The sequence below is a fragment of the Buceros rhinoceros genome, unplaced genomic scaffold (assembly GCF_000710305.1).
Source record: "Buceros rhinoceros silvestris isolate BGI_N320 unplaced genomic scaffold, ASM71030v1 scaffold32519, whole genome shotgun sequence".
Classification (NCBI taxonomy): domain Eukaryota; kingdom Metazoa; phylum Chordata; class Aves; order Bucerotiformes; family Bucerotidae; genus Buceros; species Buceros rhinoceros.
In genome coordinates, this window is record NW_010432684.1 from 23,722 (window position 1) to 51,016 (window position 27,295).

At 37.1% G+C, this 27,295-nt stretch overlaps 1 protein-coding gene across 1 annotated transcript in view; it reads right to left on the bottom strand.

The window, feature by feature from the left end:
• The window catches only part of ZCCHC11 (zinc finger, CCHC domain containing 11), a 37,856-nt gene extending 18,260 nt beyond the window's left edge, over positions 1 to 19,596 (bottom strand). The window contains exons 1-14 of the mRNA XM_010143859.1: positions 18,931 to 19,596; positions 17,094 to 17,257; positions 13,565 to 13,681; positions 11,382 to 11,559; positions 9,668 to 9,756; positions 8,588 to 8,639; positions 7,621 to 7,690; positions 6,528 to 6,654; positions 5,377 to 5,496; positions 4,784 to 5,005; positions 4,461 to 4,635; positions 1,878 to 2,620; positions 1,177 to 1,327; positions 509 to 595 (exon numbers count right to left, since the gene is read on the bottom strand). Coding sequence (XP_010142161.1) covers positions 509 to 595; positions 1,177 to 1,327; positions 1,878 to 2,620; positions 4,461 to 4,635; positions 4,784 to 5,005; positions 5,377 to 5,496; positions 6,528 to 6,654; positions 7,621 to 7,690; positions 8,588 to 8,639; positions 9,668 to 9,756; positions 11,382 to 11,559; positions 13,565 to 13,681; positions 17,094 to 17,257; positions 18,931 to 19,489 — 2,854 coding nt within the window. The 5' untranslated portion in view covers positions 19,490 to 19,596. The remainder of the gene's footprint in view (positions 1 to 508; positions 596 to 1,176; positions 1,328 to 1,877; positions 2,621 to 4,460; positions 4,636 to 4,783; positions 5,006 to 5,376; positions 5,497 to 6,527; positions 6,655 to 7,620; positions 7,691 to 8,587; positions 8,640 to 9,667; positions 9,757 to 11,381; positions 11,560 to 13,564; positions 13,682 to 17,093; positions 17,258 to 18,930) is intronic.
• Between the last annotated feature and the right edge of the window lie 7,699 nt (positions 19,597 to 27,295).

Here is a 27,295-nt window from a genome sequence, read left to right on the forward strand (position 1 = left end):
CGTGGTCTAAGAACGTGTTTACCCCCATAAAAAAAAAAAAAAAAAAAAAAAAAATCACTTGGCATCGCTCTGCCTTGACTTCCATCATCATAGTAAGATAATTTGCCTACTTTATAAAAGGATAACAAACTACTTTATAAAAGATAACAAACTAATTAAGATTTCTAAGATACTTAAACACTGCAAGAAAAGCACTTGGCCCACAACCCAGGCAACGCTAAACCCAACTGGCCAGGGCCCCATTCCACCTTTCTTTTTGTCCTCACTGCCACAGTCCTGCATCTCCATTATTACTCTTGCACTTGTTCCTCCACTCTGGAGACATTTCCATAGCATTGAGGGATGTTCAGGTTAGAAGACTGCAAGACAGTTTTACATACAGAGGGAAAAGAGATGCTACTGCTTTAAGCAAGAAAAATGAGCAGCAATGAGACAAATTACATCTTCGTGCTCTGGACAACATGAATGAAGCAAGAATTATCAAGAATTGCTACCTACTGTTACATACCATTATACTCTTTTCGAATAAATCTTTCCAAACTTGCCAGAATTTGTTCTCTGTTTTGTTGCTCAGATAAAGGAGGGGATAATTCATCTAAGCAAAAACAAATTAAAACAGAGTCAGATGTGACATTCAGCTACCTCAAAAATCCTTTTCAGCTAATTAAAAGTATTGGATACCTTTCTTTTTTTGGTTACATTTACTTTCCTTGAATACGTGCTTTTCTTTTTATTATATCATTCGAGTTGTTAGGATTTTATTTCAGGCTTCTGATTTTTCTGCAAGTATTCCAGCACAGAGCAGCTTGGTGGGCACATGGCATCCAGCCAAGGTTAACCCATCACAGCACCCAAAAAGGGCTTTTTCCAAAAGAAGCCATAGAATTTGACAAACACAAAACCTAGTTTTGCCCAGATCTTAATTTCTGAACACTAGTAACTTTTTACAAATCCGGAGAAAAATCCTGTACGGTATTAGTTTCTCAAATTTGTTATAAGAATATGATATCATCATATGATTATATGATAATAAAAATATTGATCAGTTTGTAGGCTAGGGTACCTGGAAGAGCTTCGTCCCACTGAATTCACTGGAATAAGTAATTTAACTCCACAGTTTTTATTTTGTTTCCAGATTACAGTTTACAGTGAAGTACAAACACTTTTCCAACTTACCAAAACATCTTTTACACACTATATCAAGTATTTCCCGAAATCTGTCTGTCATTGGTGGTAGTGGTTTCAGATCTATTTTCTTGAAATCCTCCGGGCAGTCATTTTTGGAATGTCCATCCCGTTTGCAGATGCTGCATACTATAGTTGGTGGCTTTTGAGGGAGGAAAAAAAAAAACCAAAACAGGGCACAAACACAATTTTATTTTTAACATAGTTCAATGGACCTAACATTTTCCTGTAAGTCATGCAACCAAGAACATTTAGCATATGAAGAGCAACAGAGTCGCTACAACTAACAGACCAACACCTCTCACCAGGCTGCATTTAGCTCTTGCGCTGCATAAAGAGCACCTGGAAATTTTACAAGAAAAATGGGGAGGAAAAAATGCACAAAACCGAAAAACAAAACTTGGGTGGTTTTTTTTGCTTGGTTGGTTAGTGGGTTTGTTTTTTTTTTTTTGTGGAAATCAGACAACTTTGCATAAGATGGGGGCAACAGACCATCCAGTCCAAATGGCATATAGGTTCAGTGCTTTCCAGTCCTGACTAACAGGTACTCTGAAAAGCCCAGGGCTACCACTCATAACAGAGACTGAAACAATCACTGGGAGAATCTTGCCATCCATCCACCCTTAGTTCTAGCAGTTTAAAAGTAATAGCCCATTGATACGTGACCAACACTGGTTAAACATACAGCTTACCTTTCCTGAAGTCAAAATAAACTTATCAAACACATAATGCATTTCTTCTGTAGTGAGTCTGCCTTCATCTTTGAGATCATGAGCTTCCACCATTGCTTTGCAGTTGGGCGAGGTAGGTGGTGTGCCAGTGCACTCATTCTTCTGAGAAGACTCTGTTACCAAACTCTGTCTACTTTCAGCATCAGAAAATTCATTACTAGAATTTGTGTCATAGGGCTGATGGTCACTGCAGTTACAATGGTGGTTTAGCTCACCCTCAGTGACACAAACTGAAATTTCTAGATCATCACTCTCTTTGAGAGATTTCTGCTTTAATTCACAGCATTCATTAGAAATAACGGATAAAGCTTCTTCTTTATCTTCATCGTAACTAGAGTCCAATGTTGAAAGTAGCAAAGAGTCCACATTCTGGGAAGTACATCTTTTGGCTACAGCTTCTACCACTTCATTACATTCAAGTTCACTCTCTGGTATGTTACATCCGCTTCCTATATTTTGTTTATCTACAACTTTTTCCCCTTGTGGAAGGCAACAGTTGGCTACAGGCTCTTCAGATCTTGTGGATTTCTTAATATTCATTTTCCCTTTTTCCTTTTTCTTGGTATCTGGCTTGGATTTAATCCTATCTTTACTTTGTGGACATGCAAAATATTTATACGCTGTCCTAAATCGCTCCAGGATGTACTCAAACACCATCTGGCTGTTTAGACTTCGTGCAACATTCCTCTTTAGTGCAAAAGGATCTAGGAAGAAAAAGAAAAATTTCATTAGTAATCTTTAATTTCTACATTTCACTAATGCAGCTGAAATGCCTAAGTTATGATACAGCAGTTAAAAAGAGATTATTACAATATAATCCAGAATTGTATTTGGATACACTTAGCGAACACAGGGCCCACAAGGCTTTTTGGTCTTCTTCCACACTAAACACACCACACGTGTGGCCATGACCAGTTGGCTATCATAAACCATTCTAGTGTTATTTAAAAAGAAAACCACAGGTAAATTGACCATTATATTTGGCCAACTTTAAACCAGAAATGAAAATAAACATACAAAGGCAAAATAAAAGTAGGCCTGCCTGAACTTCTTTCCTTCACTGAAGAAGGACTTGCATTTACCTTAAGAAACTCATTTCTCTAAGGGTAACATTAAGGTTATAAGGATCATAGGAACCAGTCTCACCAGCTTTCATTCTTAGTCCTTCCTAGCAATTTCTAGGTCAAACATGTTTTCCAAGTACAAAGAGCACTTGCATAGTTTGCTATAAGTTTGTCCGGGGGACAGTATCAAACTGAGATTGTGTTACTTCATAATTTCAGTTACAAACTTAAAATTAAAAAAAGGGCAAAAATGAAAAACAAAATATAAACTGAACAAACAAAAACAACACAAAAAGACCCACAATAACAGGTATCAGGACCAGAATTCAATCTGTTTTTTTAAATTATTTCCTGGCTCTTCCTCAGGAATCTGCCCTTTTATCTCACAGGTTTTAGTTTCCCACATGCTGAATAAACAATACTATAGTTTTAAAATTCTCTAGCTAGAAGTGATTGAAAAGAGCTGGGAGAGGAAATTAAAGCCACAGGAGTGATCTCAAAACCCACTACCCAACACATGCCTCAACAATTCTTTGCTTTTCTCCTTTCTACTTTTCCATCTTGTTCTTCTTGTACCTTACCAACTCATCCTTCAATATATGTTTAGTAACTCATTCTCTGTCTTCACAATTTTCTTTGACCTATTTCTCCTTGTCCTCTCTATCATCTCATGTATTACAGAAAAGCTACTTCATCAACATCTTTAGAAAGTGTCCAAAATTCATTACTTATGACTTTACAAATAAAAGTATCACCTTAAAGCATTTCTTAATCTTCCTCAAATACCCAATTTCTCTATTCCTAAGGCCAATTCAGAATGCCATGCATCGCTCTGGGACTTTCCCTGCTAAGCACTGTAGACATAGTTTTCCAAGTTGAGGAACAGAAATAAAGATGTCTTCCAGTTCTAAAGTATAGACTTTAAAACAGACAAGAGAATTTTCTTTCTTCCTCTCCCCAACATATAACTCAGAGTATGTACCACTATCAAATTCATATAGTTCCACTCCCTAAAAAAACCCCAGCATACCCAGACCCTGAAGCACAGCCTGCAACACGCCATTCAGCCTGCATTAGAGTCAGAGGAAACAAACTGATAGCTCGTAACACTTAAAATACATTGTGGTTTTTGGAAATGCAGCTACAGTTGCTGAAAATTCCTACTATCAGAATTAATAGAAAGGAATAAATAATGGTTTATAGAAAGAATGAAAGAGATAGAAATAAGAACAGAATGGTAACAGTGAGACAAATAGACACTTCGTATTTCAAGGACTAGAGTTGCAAGAAGTACTAAACAGAAAATCTGTCTTTAAACACACTAAATAGCTGACAAAATATACAATTATCAATTTAACTTTCTCCTGCAATTACTGATTTAATTTATTGTCCAGACTTCTTGTGACAGACCTGTAAGTATTAGGTAAATAAAGACAAGAATGCAGGATGATTGCAGAAACAGAAAAGGGGACTATCCTACCTTCAATGGCTATTCGCCTTTTAGGCCAGTTTTTATTCTCTCTGGTCAAGAGTTCTTGTACCCGTATGCTGATGACGTATTCCTCTAAAGCAAATTCCAGTGTGTAAAACTTCAACAGTTCTAACCACAGTTGCCCCAGTGAAACTTGGTGAGGGGTTTTGAATGCTAAGAGAGACTGAAACACATGGATAAAAATGCTCAACCACAATAGGAAATGAAAATTCCCTTTTTTTTCCTGGTTCCAACCAATACTAATGTTTAAAGATAAAAAATAGCGATAAGAGATAGAATGTAGTTTTCAATGAAATAAAGCTATGACTTACACTGCCATGTTTCTCCTTTGCATTACTTTGGTTGTCCACTTCTGAGCTTGTTACCTTCTTGCCACCACCTTTTTGTTGTTCAACTTTAGTTTTATTTTCTGCTCCAGCTGAGTTTTTTGCTGCACCATTTGTTGGTGGTTTGTATTCCCACCGCACAAACTCCTCCTCTTCTATACCTTTTAGCTGGTGGTCATCTGGCCTCTTTGAATCAAAGCCTTCAATCTATGAACAATTAAAGTAGCTCTGAAACAAGACTATATATAATAGATACAACCAAAAGTTTTCACCATGACAATTGTGAAATTTATCCTCAAGAATAACTGATACCAATGAAATAAATTCAGAGAATTAAAGAAGAAAATATTTGCCTTTTCTCCAAAATACAGCATGACACAATTGCACAGACTATAGCAGCTGCCTTTTATTAGAATTCATCAGAATCATCAGGCATCAACTGCATGAGGACTAAATACCCAGGCATTTTATTTACAAATTTCTTAGACAATCAAATTCTGCATATTTTATGACCTTGGAGAACACAGAAAAAAGTCAACAATTTAACAATGAGGTTACTGTATTACCAAATTGCTTACCCAATTGCCCAAATAGGATGGTAAAATACGTGGTTCTCTTTGTTGGAGAAAAAATATAACCATTAAGGCAAAGGAATAAGAGGGAATCCCACCTTCAGCCTGACAGTCAATGTGACAGAGCTGTAAGAAAATAAATCATTATTTTTCTGATATTAACATCACCATTTTAATTTAAAACCTATTATAAAAGGATAAACATTAAAGAAATGTGAGAATCATACTAGAGTAAAACAGAAACCTGTATCTCAGCAATGAAGACATGGCAGTTGTCATACCATGCCAAATACAGACAAAATGCAAATTATGGTAAATCAAAGAGTGCCTTAAGTTACACTGTGTCATTAGAGGGTACTCTCTTCAGTTTCATCATATTTTGTGATTGTGGGACACATTTACGTTCCTACCTAGAATTTCAGCCAACTATCAGGTATTTGTTATTGTGCAGTATCTCACGTATGGAGATGGGGATTCTAGGCATGATGGCTGTAATCTGATGCTGATCTCTTCTATGGGAACTCAAGAGAGATGTAATAAACATATCAGACTTTGAACAGTTCTTTGTAGTTTCTACTGCTGCTACTGATATTTTGTAAAACAGGATTTTCTGTAAAAACACCTTACTAAATTAATCAACGATAATAATACCACCACACAACTGATTTTTCAATAAAGCCAAGACATGGTAAGTCAAGTATGACCTGGCAGCAGTTTCAGGACTGAATTACAAGACACTTAAACACCAGCTGCAAATGTTGTAACTTGGTTCCTGTGATCACTGTTGACATCTGTAAGAAGTGCAGCAGGGTATGACGACAGACCTTTCTGAGCAAGTTAACTTTTTTCAGTGTAATCTCAATAGCAGGAAGTTTGCAAGACCCGATTCTCTGTTGAGCTGGTTTTCAAGGATCAGTTAACTAGTTTTAAGGAACTAGCATAATAGCTTGTTAACAGAATAGTGGAGCTTCCTATATATTTACAGTTTCACATCAAAATCTTCAGACTCATTCTGATTTGTTAAGGTAAGAGGTGAACTAGTGGCATGAAGTTCTTTTCTACAAACATATTCATGGTATATTATACATTATATTGTATGTAGTACTTAAAAAGAAGAAATAAACCTGTGTAATTATCCTTGATAGCTATAAACTTACCCTGGCCCAGTAGCGGAAAGCCAAAACCAATGGAATAAGGACAGGCTCCAGTTTACCAAGTGCAGCCAGCAGGTCAGTTGTAAGGCAAGCCACATCATTTCTAGCACTTACTTTACATGTCAAACCACTGTAATTACAAATGTAAAACAGATAAAAAGTTACCACCTTGTGTATATAGATGATACTTGCGGCAGGGAGGAGGTGAAGCATCACATCCACCATAATAAAACATGCATCAGCATCTCCCTGTGTAAGAATCTGAACTTTTTAAACCAAACCTACAGAATATAATCACATTTCCTCTACTATTAACTCATTAGTTCGATCTAGAACTTAAAAAAGTTCACTACAGGTAAAAATGTAAAACATCATTAAGAATTTGCTCTGCTTTCTGCCATTACTTAATTGTGCAATCTTACAAATTCGAACTCCATGTATATCTTCCACATACCAAATCAATCAATCAAACCAGCCTCCAGGCCTGATGCATATTAAGAACTGGTAAGTCAACAGAACAGCTTCTCTAATTTTGCTTCTCAGAATAATTATGTCTATTCCCTTAGTGCTTACAAAGTATTTGCATAATCTACAAATGCAGGAAAAGGTACGCCCACCCTCATTGCATTTACTTCGCTAGAGTTTCAATCGCGTACCTCTAGCCAGTCAAAGCAACGTGGACATACAGCAATCACGTCTCATTTTGGAGGTTGCTACTTCTTAGGAATTTCCTGAAACCGTCAGATGATGCGTCCTTTCTAACAATGTCTTTTATAAGATGTTTTGAAAGCCCTGGATTAAACTGCTGGCAGAAATTTTAAGTATCGACTGAAAACCACTCCGCCTTTTCCCTGTTTAATTGAAAGTAGAACTGGTGCTTTCAGACTCCTGCAACTAATGAGCTCTATGAAGCACAAAACTAAAGCTAAGCTTTCTTCCTAGATTGCATCTTTGTGTATGAGCAATTCCTCTTTAATAAGACTGTTAGCTGAATGTTACAGTAATGCTTCTTGCCAGGAGTGCAGGCAAGCACCTGCTATGAATAAGCACAGTAGAAATTGCTATCTCAATAAAAATCCTTTTCAACCACATGTACCTTTTAACATCTTTGCAAAAGACAACAGGAACTTTGGCATGGAAATCTGACTCCACATCTGAGTAGACAGCTAAGCAGAGGAAAAAAAAAACATTATGTATTAAAGTCTTTTACAGTTTTCCCAACTGAGTCTTTAAGACTATTACACTTACACTACGCTTTTACAGAACAACTCAAATTAAGTGCTGCGTAGCTAACCAGTAAGTAATACTTTCTGGTTACTTTTGATGCTCACCACCAGAATCACACAGCCAGCCGGAAAAGAAAGAAAAAAAAAAAAAAACCCAAAAACAAAAAATTGAAAAAAACCTTTCCAAACCTGGGCTGGCATCTAAACACCAGTCCAGCCGAAAAAAAAAAAAAAAAAAAAAAAAACCCAAAACACAAAACATGAAAAAACCCTTGTCAGAACTGGGCTGGCATCTCTTCTAAAACCTTTCTGTCTTTACAACTTTTGAAAGACACAAGGTTGAATCTATGACAAGCCATCAGGACAGCTTGGGAACCACTTATGGAGACCTATCAAAATTTTCTGAAGGATCAAAAATGCGATGCTACTTGTGTCACTTGGTTCAAGACATGCTGATTACAGGGTTATATGACTTCCTGACAGAACAAGGAGACAAGTTTCAGGAGTCTCGTAATAGTTCTTATTGATGTTCATCCACAAATGGAAAATGGCTTTTGGGTTTACAAGTTAGAACTTCTCCTAAGAAGTTAAATACTTTTTGACCTGGCATCTAACACTATTACCACCAAACGTGACAATCTGAACTGGGCTACTTGGGCTGCAGGTTCTCGTCTCTCACTTACACAAGAACTGGTATTCATGAAAATCACATTCATAGAAACAGCTCAGATACCAGGGTTGAATACTAATCCATTTTTGAAAGTTTACAGAAAAAATAAGCATACAACTGAATAGCAGTTGGAATGTTAATAGAAACGATATGTAACTAAAACTCACCACTGTTCTTCAAGATTTCAAGCACCTGTATCAGAACATCTGGCTGACTCATCTAAAATGACAAAATTAGAGCAGGTTACGTTATTCAGACTGACCTACTTTATTTTACACTTTGTTTAAAATTATTTAGGTCGCACTCAAACCTTTTTCAACTAGCAAAACTATGTTCTTTCACAGAAGTGAAATCATGTGTTGGTATTAATGAAAAAGTTAACGGTATCTGTCTGCATCATGAAAACAGGTACCGGTAAACATATTAGCCAGACTTCAGCTAGCGTACAGCTTTTTGAGTTATACTTCTGCTCTAGTTCCATATTAACAGACTCCATAGCTAAAACAAAATACCTGCCATATACAATTTCCCTGTCAACACATGCCACTAGAAACACGCAACGGTAAAGAGTTTAATGTCAGACTTTCCCCAGGGTTTTTAAAGGTTATAATTTTTCAATGTGTTTTCTCCCCAGAAATCAACATAAGTAATGTTTCAAAGATAAGCTTTAAATAGTTCAAAGAAAAGCTAAAAATTAGCACCACCTTTGAGCCTTTGAGTGACAGGGTACACTCCACATGCAGTTGTTTGAAAAAGGGCTCAGTTTTGCTTCCTAACTGCAGTATCATCTAGAAACACAATGCGTAAGCACGTAACCAAAACGAGCACCTTGAATTCCACTGTAACACAGTCAAAAAACCCAGCAAGTTCAGCAGCTCTGCCTCCAACAAGAACATGCTGCTAGTGTCACACACTGAACATGAACCAACAACTTCAGTGTTTGAAGGTAAGTTTATTTTTACTTATCATAAAAGCAGACTTATGCAGAGCTAGCTATTTTCATATTGCATCAACATTTACTCAAAGATTTTTTAAAAGAGAGTAGCATCTACTTCTCAAAAAAAGTTATCTAATATCTGAAAACTTTATTTACTCAATTCATCTGACACCAAATCAAAGATGCTATGCTTTCTGCTATTCTAATACAGTATGTCCCAATAGAAGATGAAGGCAATGGTGTAGAAATAAATGTTGATGGCCTTGATTTAAAAAACAGTCTTAGTTAATACAAGGTAATATCTACACACCTTAGGGGGAAATTTGATATCAATGTTAACATCACTGGTCTTAAAAGCAAATCTGGTTAAACAGGAGCCATACATCCTCAGTGAACAGTCTGAAAGAGAGAGAAACAAGATTATTTAAAAGCTAGTAAATAAATTATTCTTTAATGGATGCCACATACCTTGCTTCAGATACTGTGCCTCCCAAGTGATGCTCCAGGATTAATGAATATTGAAGCACTCGCTCACTGCTGTGAAGGCTGATCATTTCCATAACACAGCACCACAGCAAAATGCATAATTCAAATAGTGTAATTACCAAGTATCCAATTTTTTTCAAGCTGTTTTAAAATATTTTTGCAATGCAACTTAAGTTTTGTTTGTTAATACAAAATAGTAATAACTCGTCATCTCAGTGCAGGCTTTTATTCAACAGTTTCTGCTAAGCACAGCTTCACTTCACTGCAGCACTTAGCCAATTATAAACTTCTTTGCTGCCTCATACACCTTCGTCAAATTTTTTTTTGTATGTGCTACAATCTGTTCATTTCATTAGGAAGTTCCTATGCACAACTTATTTCGAAACATGCATATAAAATGTAACTTCAATATAATCCAAGACAGAGAGTCCAGTCTCCATTTAGTGTCTTTGTAGTTAATACATTTCCATACCTGAAAGGATGTACAACAGATCTAAGCTAATTAGAAATTCAGTAATAATATCATTAGAAGTGCCATTCCATTTCATAAACAGTAATTTATCCCACTTCATGATATAATTTTTGTGAATAAAAATTTTCCTGTAATATATTAGGGCTCCAACATATTTATGTCAGCTGAAAATTGAGACTATTCTCAATCCCTTCCAAATCCAACTTATCCAGACAATTTTTATGAATTCTATTAATCCACTGAGCTTTACTGATTCACTGAAACAAAAAAAAAATGGGGCTAAGCACTTAACATACTCAGAGGGGTTTTTTATTATTTTTAATTTTAATCAACATTAAGCACCCAATCAAGAAAACCTCAGATGAGGCATGATATTTATACATGGTTAAGTAAATGTAATATTTTGACCTATTTAAGACAATTCAAGAGATTTTGGGAAGCTACAGTTGATCTCATAATACTCCTCATTTCAGGACCCATTAACCATAAATATACATGAGAAGAAATACCTGTTAAACAATAATACTTGTTGATTTTAAGGACTTGTTTTAACAAACAGTCAGTACCTGCAGATGTTTCAGATCACAATTAAGTCCTGAAAATGTCTCACCTGTTTACCAAAATCATTCACAGCTTGGAAAAAAAGTATCCCTGCTGTAACAACCACAGATATTCAGTAATGCTAGGTAAGGTAGAGGCAGAAGGGTTTGTAGGACTAGAGCCTGAGAAAGATCCTTAGTGGCTGAGACTTTAAACACAGCCAGGAAGGAAATATTTCATGCCCTGGAAGCTTTCAGTCGTCATCGGAAATCATCACCAATAGCTTCAACAAACACTTACCAGGAAGAATCAAAAATAAGCATAATCATATTTTCCTCTTGTGGTAGGTTTGTTAACTCCTTTTAAATCAACTGTCAGCCTGTATTAAAATGCCTGTATATATTAATATTGTATAATATAATTTAACCCCAATGCATTAATCCTCCATTAGCGAAGGTATCAAAATCCATGTAAAAATAAAGAGAAAGAAAAATTTTCACATAAAGAAGGAGAACAGTATGAATACCTGGTAAGGGCTGTTGAATAATTTTCTCCATCTCGTTCACAATTTCTTGACGAATTCTGAAGTCATCATCTGATATGCCTTGTTCATTTGCTGCCTCAATGAGTGTAAAACTCAGAGCAGCCAACTGTGCAGAAGAGGGGGGTGGGAGGGCACGCAGCTCGTTTTCTTCTTGTTTTTCCTGAATAATTGTTGGATGACAGAAGTAAAAACTGATACTTTAAAAGGTTCTTTCATAATATAGCATGATATTAGAACGTACTCTTTGCTGTTTGTGTTCTATTTACGTGGTATTCTGACCAAACACTTTCAAAGGCAGGAACTCTGCCCAGCCTAACTGGCAAACACAATAGTGTGGCTCACAGAAATGACAGTAGATTCTCAGTGTTTAAATGAGAACATGTTGTTTCGCAGCTGGCAAATGGAGAGGAAATCTGGTGTGCTACATTCCTGAGCCGCATTTTCTGAGAGTTCTGAAACAGAATTCATCCAAGAAAATAAAAAGCTGTAATCATTCCTACATAATAAAAGTAACTGAGCTGAGGAAGTTTTCTAGAGTCACACAGGTTTTTTCAGTGGATCGTATCAGAAAGAATCAGATGCAGAAAAAGTACTCCTAGCTCCAAGAAATTTTGGTAAGTTGCCTAAACAGCTGGTGCCAGAAAGTCCTTTTTTTAGTGCATTAAATTATAACCAATTTAATCCAACAGCAAGAAATAAGTCAGATGCATCAAGTCATCTGGGAGTAAGTACAGCAATACTTGTTACACAAGTTCATCAACTAAGTGAAACACGTGACTGACAACAGAAATTAATAACCAGAAAACAATTCTCTGCTAAGAAAACACAGCCCAGTATGAAAGTGCTTGGTTAGTTGTAGGCTGCATCTCCCAACTCTTCTGTTCTTATTTGAACAATTTAGCATAACAATGTATGCATTCTCAAAGGGCTGTGGTTTTTTAATGTCACTGCTTTAGGGTTTTTCTTGAGTGAAGAAACCACAGCTGCTTAAAACTGTTAAGTTTCTCAGACGTAATGGAGTTATGGCATTCAGGGTTCTCCAGGTGATGGTTTGAAGATATGATAGAATTAGAGCAATAATTACCATCAGAAATGTGGTGAGAAATACATGGAAACAGGAGTACATAATTGACTGAATTTTGGGGAGTGGTTGTAGGAAGAGTAATCGTAACCACAGAATTACAAAACGCTACATACTGGGGAATTTGTAGCTCTTCAACAACACATACAAAAACAGGTTGGCAAGAAAATCTGCACACCTTTCATAGGATTTCATGTGCGTAACAGTTCTTCAAAGCAAAGCAAACAGAAACACCACAGTATCTGATAAGGAAATGTTTTTTCTCTTTGAAAGCCTTAGAACTGTTTTTCACGTTCAGGCTGGATGGGACTTTGAGGAACACGGACTAGTGGAATGTGTCCCTGCCCATGGCTAGTGGGTTGGAACTAGATGATCTTTAAGGTCCCTTCCAACCCAAAGCAGTCTATGATTCTATGACATTAAACTCATACATAAACCCAGGGAGATGATGAGTGACTCAGGAACTGAATCCCTCCCTAGGTCAACTCTCTTTCCAGTGTAGACGTACTCTCCACTCTGCTCACCCATCACATGTAGATGTAGATAAAAACTTCACAAGTCAGACGAAAGAAAATAAAAAAAAAAAAAAACAGAACCCCAACCAACATCCCCAACCCCACCTCCAGTCCTTGGAGGTCTTGCTACCAATGATATAATTTTTTGAAGAAACAGAAAAACTAAGTATGTTTCTCACCTAAAAAAAAAAAAAACAAAACCCCAACCAACATCCCCAACCCCACCTCCAGTCCTTGGAGGTCTTGCTACCAATGATATAATTTTTTGAAGAAACAGAAAAACTAAGTATGTTTCTCACCTAAGTTAGCTTGCATTCTGTTACTAAAAGTATGATGAACTGGCCACTACCTAGAGGCACTAATTCAGATGCAGCGACCAAAAATGTTCTTTCCTCACTGTCTGGATAGATCATCAAGCCCTTCTTCTCAAATAAAAAATGAGCAACAAAAATTTGTGGATCTCTGCTCAGCACACAAACTTGCACCTAAATGAAGATGATGAAAGGAAACATACCACATAACAATAAATTATTTAAGAAAAGAAAAAGTAAAAATTTTATTTAACTTACCATAATATTTTTCTTATGACGTTTTTCTTTAATATGCTTGTGAGCTCCCTGGATATTTTCAATGTGAACTAAGCAGAGTTTGCATAGATACTGACAGTTGGTGTATTCTGGGGAGCGCTGAGGAAAAACGGTCATAGATTAAAAGAAAATATTTCTGCCAATAGTGTCTGAAAAACTCAATTCTTTGAATAATAAATTGTATTTAACAATTATGTAAAACTTGTAATGTCAAGGTGCTTTGCAAACATTAAGTAATTTTCAAAAAACACAGTGGAAATGGATTTTTACCTGTACGACAAGTGGGGAAAGTGAGGAAAGTCAGTGACATGACTTGAATATGACACTTCTCAGCAAATTTTAGTGAGGCAAGATTAAGACTAAAGAGTTTATGCCTCTTAAGGCTGACTTAAAGGTCAGTAAGCCACTCCCTCGTCAGCTGAAGCTTTTAATAACTATGGATTTATTAAATCTCAGCATCTATCCTCCCCCCTCTGACGAGAAAAGAGAAGTATTCATCACATTATCTACAATACATGTTATGACAGATGGTGTTGTTGTTTGGCTAGCAGATTCATAGCATACTGTGCAAGGACTGCATTTTTTGTTCTATTAAAAAGGGCGCGGCTGGCCAACAAGGAGAAGAAAGCCAGTTTCTGACTTAATAATGACTATACTCTGGATAAGGTGAGGTCCTCTGACAAGGGGTAAGATTGCTGCATTTTGATGAATAATTGGGGATGCTCAGAATTGGAGAAACATGCAGAAGAAGCATCTTTTTGTACTGACAGGCTGGGAGAAATGGAGTACATAAACAGAGAGCTGCCATCTAGGAGACCCTTGAGAGTCTGCACGAAGCAGCCAAGCTTCAGGAAGTGATGGGGGCAGAAGGAATTGCTATTTTCCTAGGGTCCAAAGGGGAAACTGTGGAGTTTATCCAACCAGGAAATCACTGAAAACTACTAGACTAAAAGGCAAAAAGGACCACTCTGCAAAGACAAGGGGTTACTTGCAAATACTCCACTTTAATTTGCCTCATCCTGCAGCACCGTTTCAGCTATAGAGATTGGAAACCTTTCGACACACTCACTGCAAAGACAAAAGGGCCTGAACAACAAGCCTTAGTTTTCCACCAGACTTGTTACTATTTTTCCAATAACTGATATCAATTATATCTAGGAGAGGAAAAACCTACTTAACGTTCTCATCCTAATTCTAATACATCTATATTTATTCAAACTGAAGAGTATACTGAAAATACCAGATGTTTAAACAATGACATAACAATGAACTCACAGAGAACAACATTTTAAGATACTAAGGTGGACTATAGAGCAGTTAAACAAATTTGACTTATATATATGAAACTATGAAACCTAAACCACAGCTAAATTTAGGCAAGTTTTTCCACTTAGTAAGTTTGATCTTTTGCTTTTGGGGAAAAAAAAAAAAAGAGGTCTGATACTCTCCAACCGCAGAGTAAATAATGACACGGTCATTATTCTTTTATTACTAATTCTCTTCACTATTATTTTCTGTGAGACAGATACCCAGGAAGATGAAATTAAACATCCATTTGGAAAATGACTTTCAGGCAGTTACGCTTCGCTGGCTTGCAAGATTCAAGTGTTCGACACATGATGACTGAAATAGATCAAAAATATTTTACCACTCTTCTAAAATGGAATGAGTAACAGCAATAATTTTTTTTTAAATGGATATTTCTTTATAATACTGATCTGCACTATCATGTCAACAGATGCCGATGGCAAGATTGACTCATGTAACGCTTTTTATTTTGCCTTTATTGTAAAGTCTTTTTTAATCATCTAGTTATGCTTAACTCCAGTGAATGGGGCAAGAACTCAAAATAGCAAGACAAAAAGAGCTACAGACTACTACTTGAGTAAGACAGATGTATCTAAACAAGCCAGGGCTGATGAAAATTGTGCTTGTATATTCAGAGAACTAATCCATCTCAGAGCCAACTGTATCTTAAAGAACTCAGAGAGAACAGGAAGGTTCCGATCACTAAGAAAGAGAAGAATATCTTTAAAAGGCTAAAGAGGATGAGCCAAGGAATTAGACACCAGTCAGAATTAGCAAGGAGAAAAATACTGTAATAAATTATTAATAAATACATAAAACCAGGCCATAGGTGATAAACTGATCTGCCATACACAAAACACACTAAACCAATTTTAGGGGTTTTAGGGTTGTTTTTTTATTGAAGATAAAATCATAGCAGCAGATGTGGTATCTCAAATTCTACAAAGATTTGTCACTTGTCATAGCATCAGTCTCAAAAGGAGATCGTGAATACTCTCTAAATAAGGAACAGTAAGGTATGGGCAAAACTTCTCAGAAAACTGTCCTCAGAGCACACACGCCTAGATTGGTTCACCACCATTCTAAAAGCACATGCCAAGTATTTTTCAGAGGTCCTTCTGCATTTAGAAATATTCACATTTTTGTTGAAGACTTAAGAAATGCAACAGAGGGTGCACTGACTACACATGCAAAAACCACCAAACTGGGAGATGTTACAGAAGACATAAAATGACAAAAATTCAGATAAAAATTAGAGAAATTGAATAAGCTGCAATTAAATAATATCAAAGCAAAGTACTATTCCTCCTTAGGTATTATGAACTGCAAACAACAGGGCTGGGAACACCTCAACAGGCATCTCTTAAGAAAAGCACATAAGAATCTTTGCTGGACAAACTACAAACCAACATCTACTGCTGCTAAAAAAGCAGAGATCCTAAATGGTGAAGTCAGTTTTCCTCTTTATACATAAGACCTCAGCTGAAATTGCATGTCCTATTCTGGACACCAGTTACACAGCAAATGCCTACAGAAAAGCAACAAGAATGAACCCCTAAGACTGAAGAACAAAGAGAAGAAAGTAAGACTGCAGGAATGGTAATAATCTTCGAATGCATAGAAAGTTGGGGATGAAAGTAATAAACTCATGTTTGTTTTCCTAGGACAATGTATGAGGGATTAAAATGCTGCTTACATTAGACATTAAGAAGAACTCCTAGGTTGTCTATACCGACTCTGAAATATGTTTCACTGGAGATAATATTAAGAACAGATTAGACGAATGCTTTTAAAGAGTCATCTTCAACAGAGGTGACTTGCACTGGTAGAAGGCTAATATACTGAAGACAGCACAAGGTTCCTGTCAATGCTGTATTCTGAGTTTCCAGGTAATCAGAATTTCTAAAAAATCTTAGGACAGTAATGGAAGTATAAACCTTTAGGTCTGAAAAATTAAAAATTACTATTCTATAAAGGCTCTATGTGCCACAAAAGGAACACTAGGTTTCCAAATTCTATCATCTGTCACAATGAATGACTAGTCAACTGCTAGGGATAACATCTTAGATCACTAAAGTGATTCATTATAAAGAAGAAAGAAACAGAGGTAACATCATCTAGTAGAAATAGCACCCAACCAGAAATATGGTGACGATAATGAAAGACAACACCTGTTCTCCTTTTTATCTGATAAATAACCTACTTTTTCAAGTCGGGAGATGTAATCTCTTTCCAGACGTTCTTCAGCTTGTTTCAATCCCAGTTGCTGTTCAGCCGTGAGATTAGATTCATCGATACCAGCGGTGTTTTCTAAATAATCAGCTTCCAAAGTATGTTCTTTAGTTGATTCAGAATTCTTTGTTTTACCTAAAAAGAAATACTTATTTTCTTCAGAGTAACTCAAGGAGTGGAAAAGTGAAAGTTAGAGTACAGAGCAGTTAAGAGCATCTCACTGAGGAGCTGGACACAAATCAGAGCTACATTTCAGTATTTTGTCCAAAGGCTAACCGAAATCACCATAGATAGTAGAACCTTTCCAGTATGTTAACCAATATTTTGGAGCAACTTCAGAGACTAATCTACTACTAACAGTGCTATCAAAAAGAGGGGAAAAAATGTGGTAGATTCATTTTGTGTTTCAGTCATAACTTCAGTCTCCATGAAGTTCTTCAAAGCTTTTTTTTTCTGTTATGCAGAATAGAGTATGTGAGATCCTGATGCTCTACTACAACAAAAATAAGAAATACTAGGCTTAAAGACATTCACCCAGTGATCTTACAGAGCCAGTCATCAGGCATTTCATCCTCTCAGTTTAGAAGGCTGCTGGAGTTACATCTGAACACACTGTGACACCTTGCCGCCCACGGTGAGCAACCACAGAGCTCTGGAACGCTGCTACTCACAAAAATGCAGGTCCATTCCAAAAGGCCAGTTCCTCCAGATGCCCATGAATTGTTCATACTCCACTAATCTGTACCAACATCTACATCTTTAATTATACCAGTAGTTTTTACATCAGAGTGTAAGTGAGGGTTATTTTTGGGTTTGGTTTTTTTTTTTTCCTTTCCCTTCAAATAAGATCTGTGCCCCTAGACTACCTAGGAATCGAAACCGAATTTTCAAGTCCCGGTTACTCAGTGACAGATGGTCCCTACAGTACATGACAGTGGTCCACAAAGAGCTGACTCATCTCAGGATGCTGCCTTTTCAACTTATCTTGTTAGATTTTATTAAGATAGCTAAGAAAATACGCACTCTAACATTTTCCTAGTGTTTCCGTACTAGCAACTGCTGTAACTATAGTGGGAATAGTTGCTGTTGCCATAGTGGGAAATACTTCAAACAGAACGTCTGCACTGGCACATTGTTTTAAAACAGCATTTTTATCAGGAAAAAACTGCCTGCTGAAAAAGGGTGACAAATCCTGAACTAAGGAGCTAAACTGAAGTGAGACAATGCCTAATCCATAGTTTTAATTCTGAAATTGAAAAATATGAGTAAGAATTGAACATCATAAGGGTAACCACTGATAGATGGTAAGTATTCCAGAGTTCTCTAAATCAAAAAGCCATCTGACAAGACGTACTTTAAACATTTTTAGTAACAAAGTGAGCACAACAATCACATAAAAAAAGGTAAGTTATCTTCCCCCACCTATAAAAACCCCAAACTTTTCTTGCAGATTTTTCTCCTGATCTTTCTGAAAAGCAGTAATGGTTGGCATTTCCGTAACTGGCAACAATATTATGAAGGGCTCCCCCCTACCAAGACATTATATTCACAAAATTGCCCGAAACCCACACGCACTCAGTATCTTGCAAAGATGTTTACATCTTAGGCATGAGAAAAAAAGACAGCTATCACAATCTCATATTCTCTAAGTAATATGCTTGCATTAATAGTATGTTCTCTCTAAATGCAATCAGCAACTCGCCGTATGCAAAAAAAATAAGCAAACAGAAACATTTCAAGGCTCATTTTGGATTGGTAACAATTTTACTGGAAGAAAATTGAACAAAGCAGTGTTGAGTAATACTCACTGGAGTCATCAAGCTTATGTTCCATTTTTCTTTGATCTGAAGCAGTTTTACCAAGATCACCAGTTTGATCAACATCAGTCTTCAAAGTCTGAACTCCCAGCAGATTTTCGAGCACCAGCTTCCCTTTCTGTGCAGCTGTTAAGCTTTCCATACTGACCCCATTCCCTGAAACATGGGGGCCTGGAAAGTTTTCTCCCACTGGCTGTGCTTTTGTCTGTTTCAGGTTTTCCACCGCTGCTGGTAAACTGGAAAATTTTTTTGATTTTCCATGACTTCGATCCTGAACATTTGACCCCATATCTTTAGTTCCAGGATTACAACTATTTACTTTGCATGATTTATTTTCTCCTTGTTTATCAGAACAAGCATCACTTTTACTTTTTTTGCCGCTATTCCCACCTGGAGAACTTCTCCCAACATCCTTCACAGATTTATCATTTTTATTATGTTTATAATTCTGATTATTTGTAACTTTGACGGCTTTGCCTTCCTCACAGACAAGACGGACAGACTTCCTTGGGTCATGATTTCCATTCTTTGAGCTCTTGGCCTCTTCCATTATAGTGAACACCTGCTTCTCCTGTCTCTTGAGACCACCCGAAGTGCAATTCTTCAGCAATTTGCAGTTGATTTTAAATCCACTGTGCAGGCAAGGATCGTAGCTGATTGTCTACTGCAGAAATAATGATAGATATTTTGAAACTGAAGGAAAAATACCAAAATACCAAAGCACGTAGACAATGCATTAAAATAAACCTTTCTAAAGTGTAACTACAAATTATTATAGGAAGCATGTTCCCCCCACAGACCTAAGTGAATTTTCCCAATAGTCACGAAAATTTTGATCATCTTGACTTCTATTTAAAAGAGGAGAGGATATGAAATAGACTAAAAAATTTTAGAACATAGTAAAAAACACCCAGTGATAAACCTGCCAACAGCTTGCTTTTTTCTTTCCTTCCTATTTTTGGCTTTTTGAAAACACAAAGAACCAAGATGTCTGCAGCTATACTGGAAAAAAAGAAGGGGAAAAAAAAAAAGAGAAAAAAAGAAAAAATTTAACACATTTAAAAATACCACTCAATAAACATACATCTCAAATTAGCCACTAGAGAAAAATAACTGTTTCCAGCAAGCAAGCTTCATTTTCTTAACTAAGAAAAAGAGATATAGCTTAAAGTATTAATAATAAACCTGACCTATCATCTGTATCCACAGGCACTTAAGCACATTTCTGACACATACAATTCTCGTATAAGTTAACTGCCATCAATTAAGATTTTGTTTAGCCAAAAGAACAATAAACAGTAAATATATTGTTTAGCTGCAGATTAACTTTACTTATTTAAACCTCAGTCCTTTAGGCGGTATATCATCTGAGCTTCATATTGGAGACAATGCAAAGATGGTTTTTCCAATGGGAAGCTAAGCATGAATAAATGGATCTGTTAGTAAGGAATTACTCTTAATGCAGAAAACAAAGGGGGAATCTGTAACAAGAACTTGGGATTTTTTTTTAATAACCTTGAGATAGAAATAAAAATTACAAGAATGAAGTATTAGACATAGAAGAAAATAAATTTTATAGAACTATAGCAAAAGATGGAGTTTGGAGTTTCCCTCATTCCTGTCCAGCTATGTATTTTGTAGGTAAAAGCATGATCCATGGAAATTTCTGGGTTTTAGAGTCCCCATCAAAGTACATAGCTTGTCATTTAGTGACGAAAACGAACAATAGAAAAGTCAATGAATTACAACTACAAAAGTATCACAATGTACTTCTGAACTTAAATAGTAAGAACCAGAAGGAAGGATCAGATTAAAATCTCTGGTTAAAAAAAAGAAAACAAAACACCTTTCTGAATATTATCAGTATAAAGGATGGTAATTTTTTTTTTCAGGCTACATTACATATATTACATATTACCTCCCTCTTATTTTAAAGACACACAAATCAGAAAATACTTCAGGACACAAAGCACACATCAAAAAGGGTTATTTTAAGCCTTTAATGACATACTTGAAAATACGTATTATCTTTCAAAAATGGAAACCAATCGAACAAACAAAACCCACAAGAATTTTCATGAAGCTAATATTAGCTAACATTAGAATCACAGTAAAATATAAAACGTAAAAAAACCTTCTGCGTTCCTAAATTAATTCCAACAGCTAAGTATTTTAATCTCACAAATATCTTTAGTTAATATTACAACTATTTTCTATTAAACACTGATTACACCTGGCTCTGACTTGTAGATCAAAAGTCAAAGACCAAAACTCGAAGGGATTAAACAGTATTTGAGTTTGGACTGCAGTCAGTCTTTCCCTTAGCAATTCTTACTAGCTCAGCAGCAGGAACTACTGCCCACCTGTACCAGCACTACTCAAGCCTCAGCGTGGTAAGAACAGCCCAATGTCTCCTCAAGTTGGCTAAATAATTTTAGTCTCTGACCACCAGTATGAGGTGCTGGTCTACAGACTGGTGTGATGTTATAGCTACATACAGGATGTCACTGTCTTTAAACTGTACTCTACCGTGAAATTTTTTATGTAACCAAAGGACAGAGTAGGATTTTTCAAATTCTAAACTATTCCCTATGTTTTAGTTGCTCAGCCTGAGAAGGAAAGGAAAAAAATCCAAAACAACAACAACAAAACACCACACATTAATTCCACTTTCATTTCTGACATCCACGTCACCCTTCAACTCTGGACTGGAGCACACGGAGGCCACACTTGCACATTCACTGAAAAGCAGCATAGGTTGGCACCAACTCCGACAGAAGCAATAACACCCCTTCTCCAACCCGAATTACTTACTCCCACTCCTCGGGCTTCTCCTTGCCTTGTGCAGTGAACAAAACAGGAAAACCAATCCAGTTTAACATAAAGCTAGCAGAAAGGAGGAGGAGGAGGAGCAGGAGGTGGTAGTAACAAACAACTAGTAGGGTGGGGACAACTCTTCTTGGCACCAGTTCCAGCTGAATGCTACCATGAAACTCTGGCATTGGAGGAAAAATGGGGCTTCATTTTGCTCTGCATTTTGTAGGTATCAAACCGTTAGATTCGTATTTTGCAAAAGGCTTAAAAAAATCCACAAAAATTCTACTGTAGGCTCAAATGATTTCATCTCATCTGTTCAATTAAAAAAAAATAAATAAATTTATATTGAATATAAAATATATATTCAAAGAGAATATACAAACTTTAATCAAACGTAAATACGTGACAGGGAAAAACAACTGAGGAAACTGCTAGTAAAAACTATAATCTAGCCAATAAACTGAGTGGTAATACTACATATTAATGAGTGAGTGTAATCAAATGCAACTAGTTAAGGTTAAAAAGCATGGATATATTTTTCATTCTTGGGAAAAATAGGAATAAAGATTGGTCATGAAACTTCAGAAGACCAGAATATTTTGTAGAAAAACCAGTTGAGAGTTCCACAATGAATCTCAGAATGTGAAATGCAAGTGCAATAATAATGTCATTGTACTTAGGGATTTGTTTTGTCTTTTTTTCCCTTTTGCTCTTTAATACCAAAATGATTTAGCAAACAAAAAGTAATCTAAACTGCTGTACCATACTCACATTACCATCTCACAAAAAACAGCAAAGTAAACCAACTAATGAAACTTTGCATGAAAAACAAAAGAGACCACTACTAAGCCCAAGACAGTCTCAAAAAGATCCTTCCTCCTCCATCAGATATTGGCCATCTACTTATGAGAGAGGGGAGAAAGGGAAACGGGAGGAGGAAAGAGAGTGCCTCTGAAAAGAGTAACACAGCTGGAAACAAACGCTGGAGTGGAGTGAATCAGTGCTGAGGTGGCATCTTCCTAGGAACCTGGATGGCACATCGTTTTCACAAGCTCAGGCTCATACCAAATCTCCAGACCTGGAATCAAAGAAGAATGTTCTCCCGGGCAGGCCAGGCTGCCAGCAGTTTTTCACCTGTGTCTGCAAAGTGGGGGACAATTAACCTGTTGAAATCATTTCAGCGTATTTCATTTACTCAATATCCTGATGTTACAGGGGACTTGGTTTCCCCTGCTTTCTGAATGTGTAGCTCCAGCTACTCCTCTGAAATCTAGCTCAACTCTTGACTTTATAGCAAATTAATCTGGCTGAAAGACAACAGCTTGATGTCTGAGAGGAGACCATCTCATCTCAAACTCCAGAAAATGAAACTTACACATACCCACAACAATCAAATTAAAAATGTTTAAAATCAGCTTCAATTTTATTACTGTAGAATTAATTTTAGGCTCAGGAAATGAAGGAACAAGGTTGTTTCACTTTCACTTTCTGCCAGTTTCTTTTGTTTCCTCCTTCTCTCAGGCTAGCATTAGAAAATTCTGCATTTGAATTGCAAAAACTCAGGTAACAGTTTTTCCAAACAGGAAAAAACCCAAAACACCAAACCACTTTCAAGAAGATATTTTTACCCGTTTGCCCTTCCACTCCTTCCTCTCAAGTTTTCAACTGTATTTAAATCCTCCAAAAACATACATTTCGGGAAATATCTTGCCATAACATGGCTTCTTCATAGATGAAGGCCAAGTTAAACTGTGAGCTCTTGCATTCTAAACTGCTTTTTTGCAAAGCATTTCTTTTTTAATCACTTCATTAGCAGAAGAACTGAATATACCTGGTTTCCTATACATTCATTTCATGCTCCTCTGTCACACTCTCATTCATAGCCCACTGGACCAGTGGAGGAGACATGCTGTAGCTGAAGGAGCACACACACTGACTGGTTCTTTCCAGAAAACATACAGAAACTCCACAATCTTCTGACATTATGTTCTAAGTATGTTCTGAACTGTAGGGACCAAAAGTAACGACAAGAGCATACAAGAGCAACTAAAGGAAAAGGGAATGGTAACCTAAGTTTCATTTCCCCAGGGAGTACTAGGTTAAATATAAACAGCAGAAGTACTACAAACACAATTTTTATCTCCCTCTTTCCGTGAACCCCTGCCTCCTTTGAGGTAGAGAAACCTGTAGTTTATCCAAGACCTGCTTTTATCTGTCCCATTATGATTGCCTTTTAAGCTCAAATCTACCCTGCCAACTTTCCAGTAGTCAGTGGGGTGATTAACCTCAGACCCTCTCGCCCAATTATAGCCCAGCTGAACTTCCTCAGCAAAAATAAAAGGAAATTCAGCAAACAAAGGTTTCAGCCACAGACAGGAACAAAAGGAAAGGTTGTCTTCTGCACTTTGCTCAGACTGCAGCACAGGTAATGTCTACAGTCAGACCTAATGTGCTGTGGGGGTGTCTCTTTTCTGGACTGTTTACAGACTTAGGCCCATTTTTGTGACGGAGAATTTCTACAAATCATTCAGGCTTTTCCCATTTTCTATGCCAAGAGTTTAAAAAAATTATCACGCATTTCATGTTTGTTTTATGATGAACTAAATGTAACTTAGTACAACCTAAGATCAATCCTTGATGCTTTTCCGAACTACTTAAAACTAAAACTATCGGAGATTACTGGCCACTAAAGCGCCTCAGGCTCCACCAGCAATAAACCCATCAGTATTCTTAGTAACAAACATAAGTGCTGTACAGTGTTTCAGGTCTTCCTGTTTCTACAGGCCATAGAATTTAGGGTAGTAACTAAAATACTACAAAAATCTATCTAGAAGGAAGCCACTGCAGTGCACACAAAATGTAATACACAAACCAAGGACGCAACAAAACTGGCACTTTAGGCTTAGTGAAGATACGTAAGTCAGGAGGAAGCTCTGATGTTGTGTGGAGGACTGAAAGCTTCTAAAGGAGTGATTGTTAGATAAACAAGTACTTATATAAATGCATATATAACTACAACAGGATTATAACTGAATTTCAAAAGTACTGCTGGGTTACTGATGTAACAGGAAAGGCCTTGCTTCATACAAAACTTAGTAAGATATGAAGGTGCAAATATCTTACAATTCTGAATTATGAAATGAGCAAAACATGCTGGACAGGAGATCAGCATAAGACGTGCTTGTTACAGATTACTCCCTCTGACTTGTTAAAGACTTGCTGTCTTTAACATGGTATGACTCACTGGCAAGGTAAGAATGAGGCATGTCACTGAATGCCAAGAACTACCACTTTCTGAAGCTACTGCTAATGATGACTCCCATTCCAAACTCGGCAAAGACATCCTCTCAGTCACACCAGCTGACTTACAATGGCTTCCCCTATGTCTGCATTTCATATAAAGATTCCTAATGCTTTAGAACACTTTGGTTCTGATCCTCAGTTTTTACTGCAATAGTCCTTTAAACATTTCACAATCAAGCAAGCACTGAAGCCAGAAGAGGGGTACCACCTGCCTCATGTCACTGTATGCTGGAAGATACATGCTGTAACCAGATCAGGAAAATGATCCAAAGTAGCTCTACCTTTAAAAACAAACACACACAACATCTGTAGCAATACAGAAGAGTAGGCTGGAAAAAACCAGTTCAGCACGGCATAGGTTCAAATCCTTTCAGAGGCTAAACTAGCTTCCAGAGGCCCAAACCCATCATGAAACTGGCTTAAATGGCAGCTACGCATTTAACTTAGTTTACCCATCCTATTCCTAAATCTCCATTTACACCTGACACTTATACTAAATTAAAATACAGCAGTAGGTGTCTGTGGCACAGAAGTTTATCTGAATCTTGTATTTAAGCAACAGTGATGCCTTCACCCAAGCTCAAATCTAAGAACATCTGATAAATTGAGGTTTTTTCCAAAGTTTTGCTAAAACATTAGAACCAAAATTATGAACCACGGATACAGTATGAGTACCCACACATGCACATATGCACCTCTGGTAAAAAAAAAAAAGTAAAAATTAGATTCATAGGCATTGTTACTAAATTTAGGTAATAAGTTTTACCAACGTGACAAAAGCATCAGAAATGTTGACCTTCCCTGGATTGCTTCCATGCTGCAAATTGCAGGTTCCTTCTTTCTATGAGTTCTCAGTGCAAGTACCACTATTGCATTATCTCATTAAGATGGGGGCAAAATAAAGTTAATTTAGTAGAAATGCTTTGTAAAATTTCAAAAGCAAGTGTTATGAGTAGAAAACAAGATATACTCTCAACTGGGTAAGATTTTGAACTGCCTTATGGTACCAACATGAATACACAATTCAAACCTATTACTCTGACAACTAGATCCACAAGACATTTAACAGCAGCTCCCCAGGGAGATCTTGCTTTCAAGTAGGACATAGGGAAATCCTTATCCTCTTTCTCCCAGTAGCAGCAATTGCCTTCAGAGGAAGAACCAGGTAAATGATGCGCCCTGTGCAGGTGCCCCATGGCATCCGGCAGTTTCTTTTCCTCTGCTAATTGAGGTGTTAGACAAAAGTCAAGCTGTTTTCTATGCAAGAATAGAATGCAGAAGGAACTTTCTGATCCCTTTGTACATATCTTCTGGGAACATATCCCAACACATACATTCTAGGAAATGCTAATTTCATCTCAAAATTAATTTTATGAACATATTTTCAGTAAACTAGAAAAATAATTTTAAAAGCTCACTGAGAAATTGTTGTTTGTAAAGGAGAACTCTCCTAATATAGCATCTTCTGCCAGATCCTCTAATTAAGTCATACTTGCATGGCTGGTTTACTTTTCTTGTCATGGAAATAATTATGTCATAACTATTTGGGGTCAAACTATCCAAAAAGCATCTACTGAAACTGGGAGCACAAGTCAAACAAACCCGGAAACAATGCATATCCTCTATTGTCAAGCAAATACAATGAATCCCAAATTCAGGGAACACTGCTCAGGAAGCCAAATGATGTGGAGGTGGCATGAATATAAAAAAAATATTAGATCAATACTTAGAGACACCTCTCTCTTTAATGTACCAATCCCTTAGCCTAAACCTGATTATATTGTTTCTCTGCACATTAATGAGCTTGTCTTCCTTTGATATATCCAGAAACAACCTTAAAAGCAAGAAGGCCTCAGGTAACATGACACATTCAGCCAACTGGCAAACTGCAACATATTGCAAAAGCAGAGAAGTCGTTCAGCTGTATTGGTACACAAGATAAGCCAACAAAAGAGCACAAACCCAGAGGTGAAGCGTGTCCTTTCAGGAACATCATGGCCCACAGAAAGACCCTCTCGCTTTGCCAACAAACGGTGGAGGGGGTACAGCCCGTGAGGGCGGCCCAGGACAGGGGGCATTTCCCCGGAGAGGTCTCACCAACTGCAACCGTCTCTCCCCCCCGCCCTCCCCACCCCAAGACTGAATTCCAAGGGGGGTCAGAACTGCAAGCTGCACGCGCTCAGCTCCAGCCTGGCAGACCCCGGCGGGCACTGCCTTCGGGTCGGCCGCCCGCCTG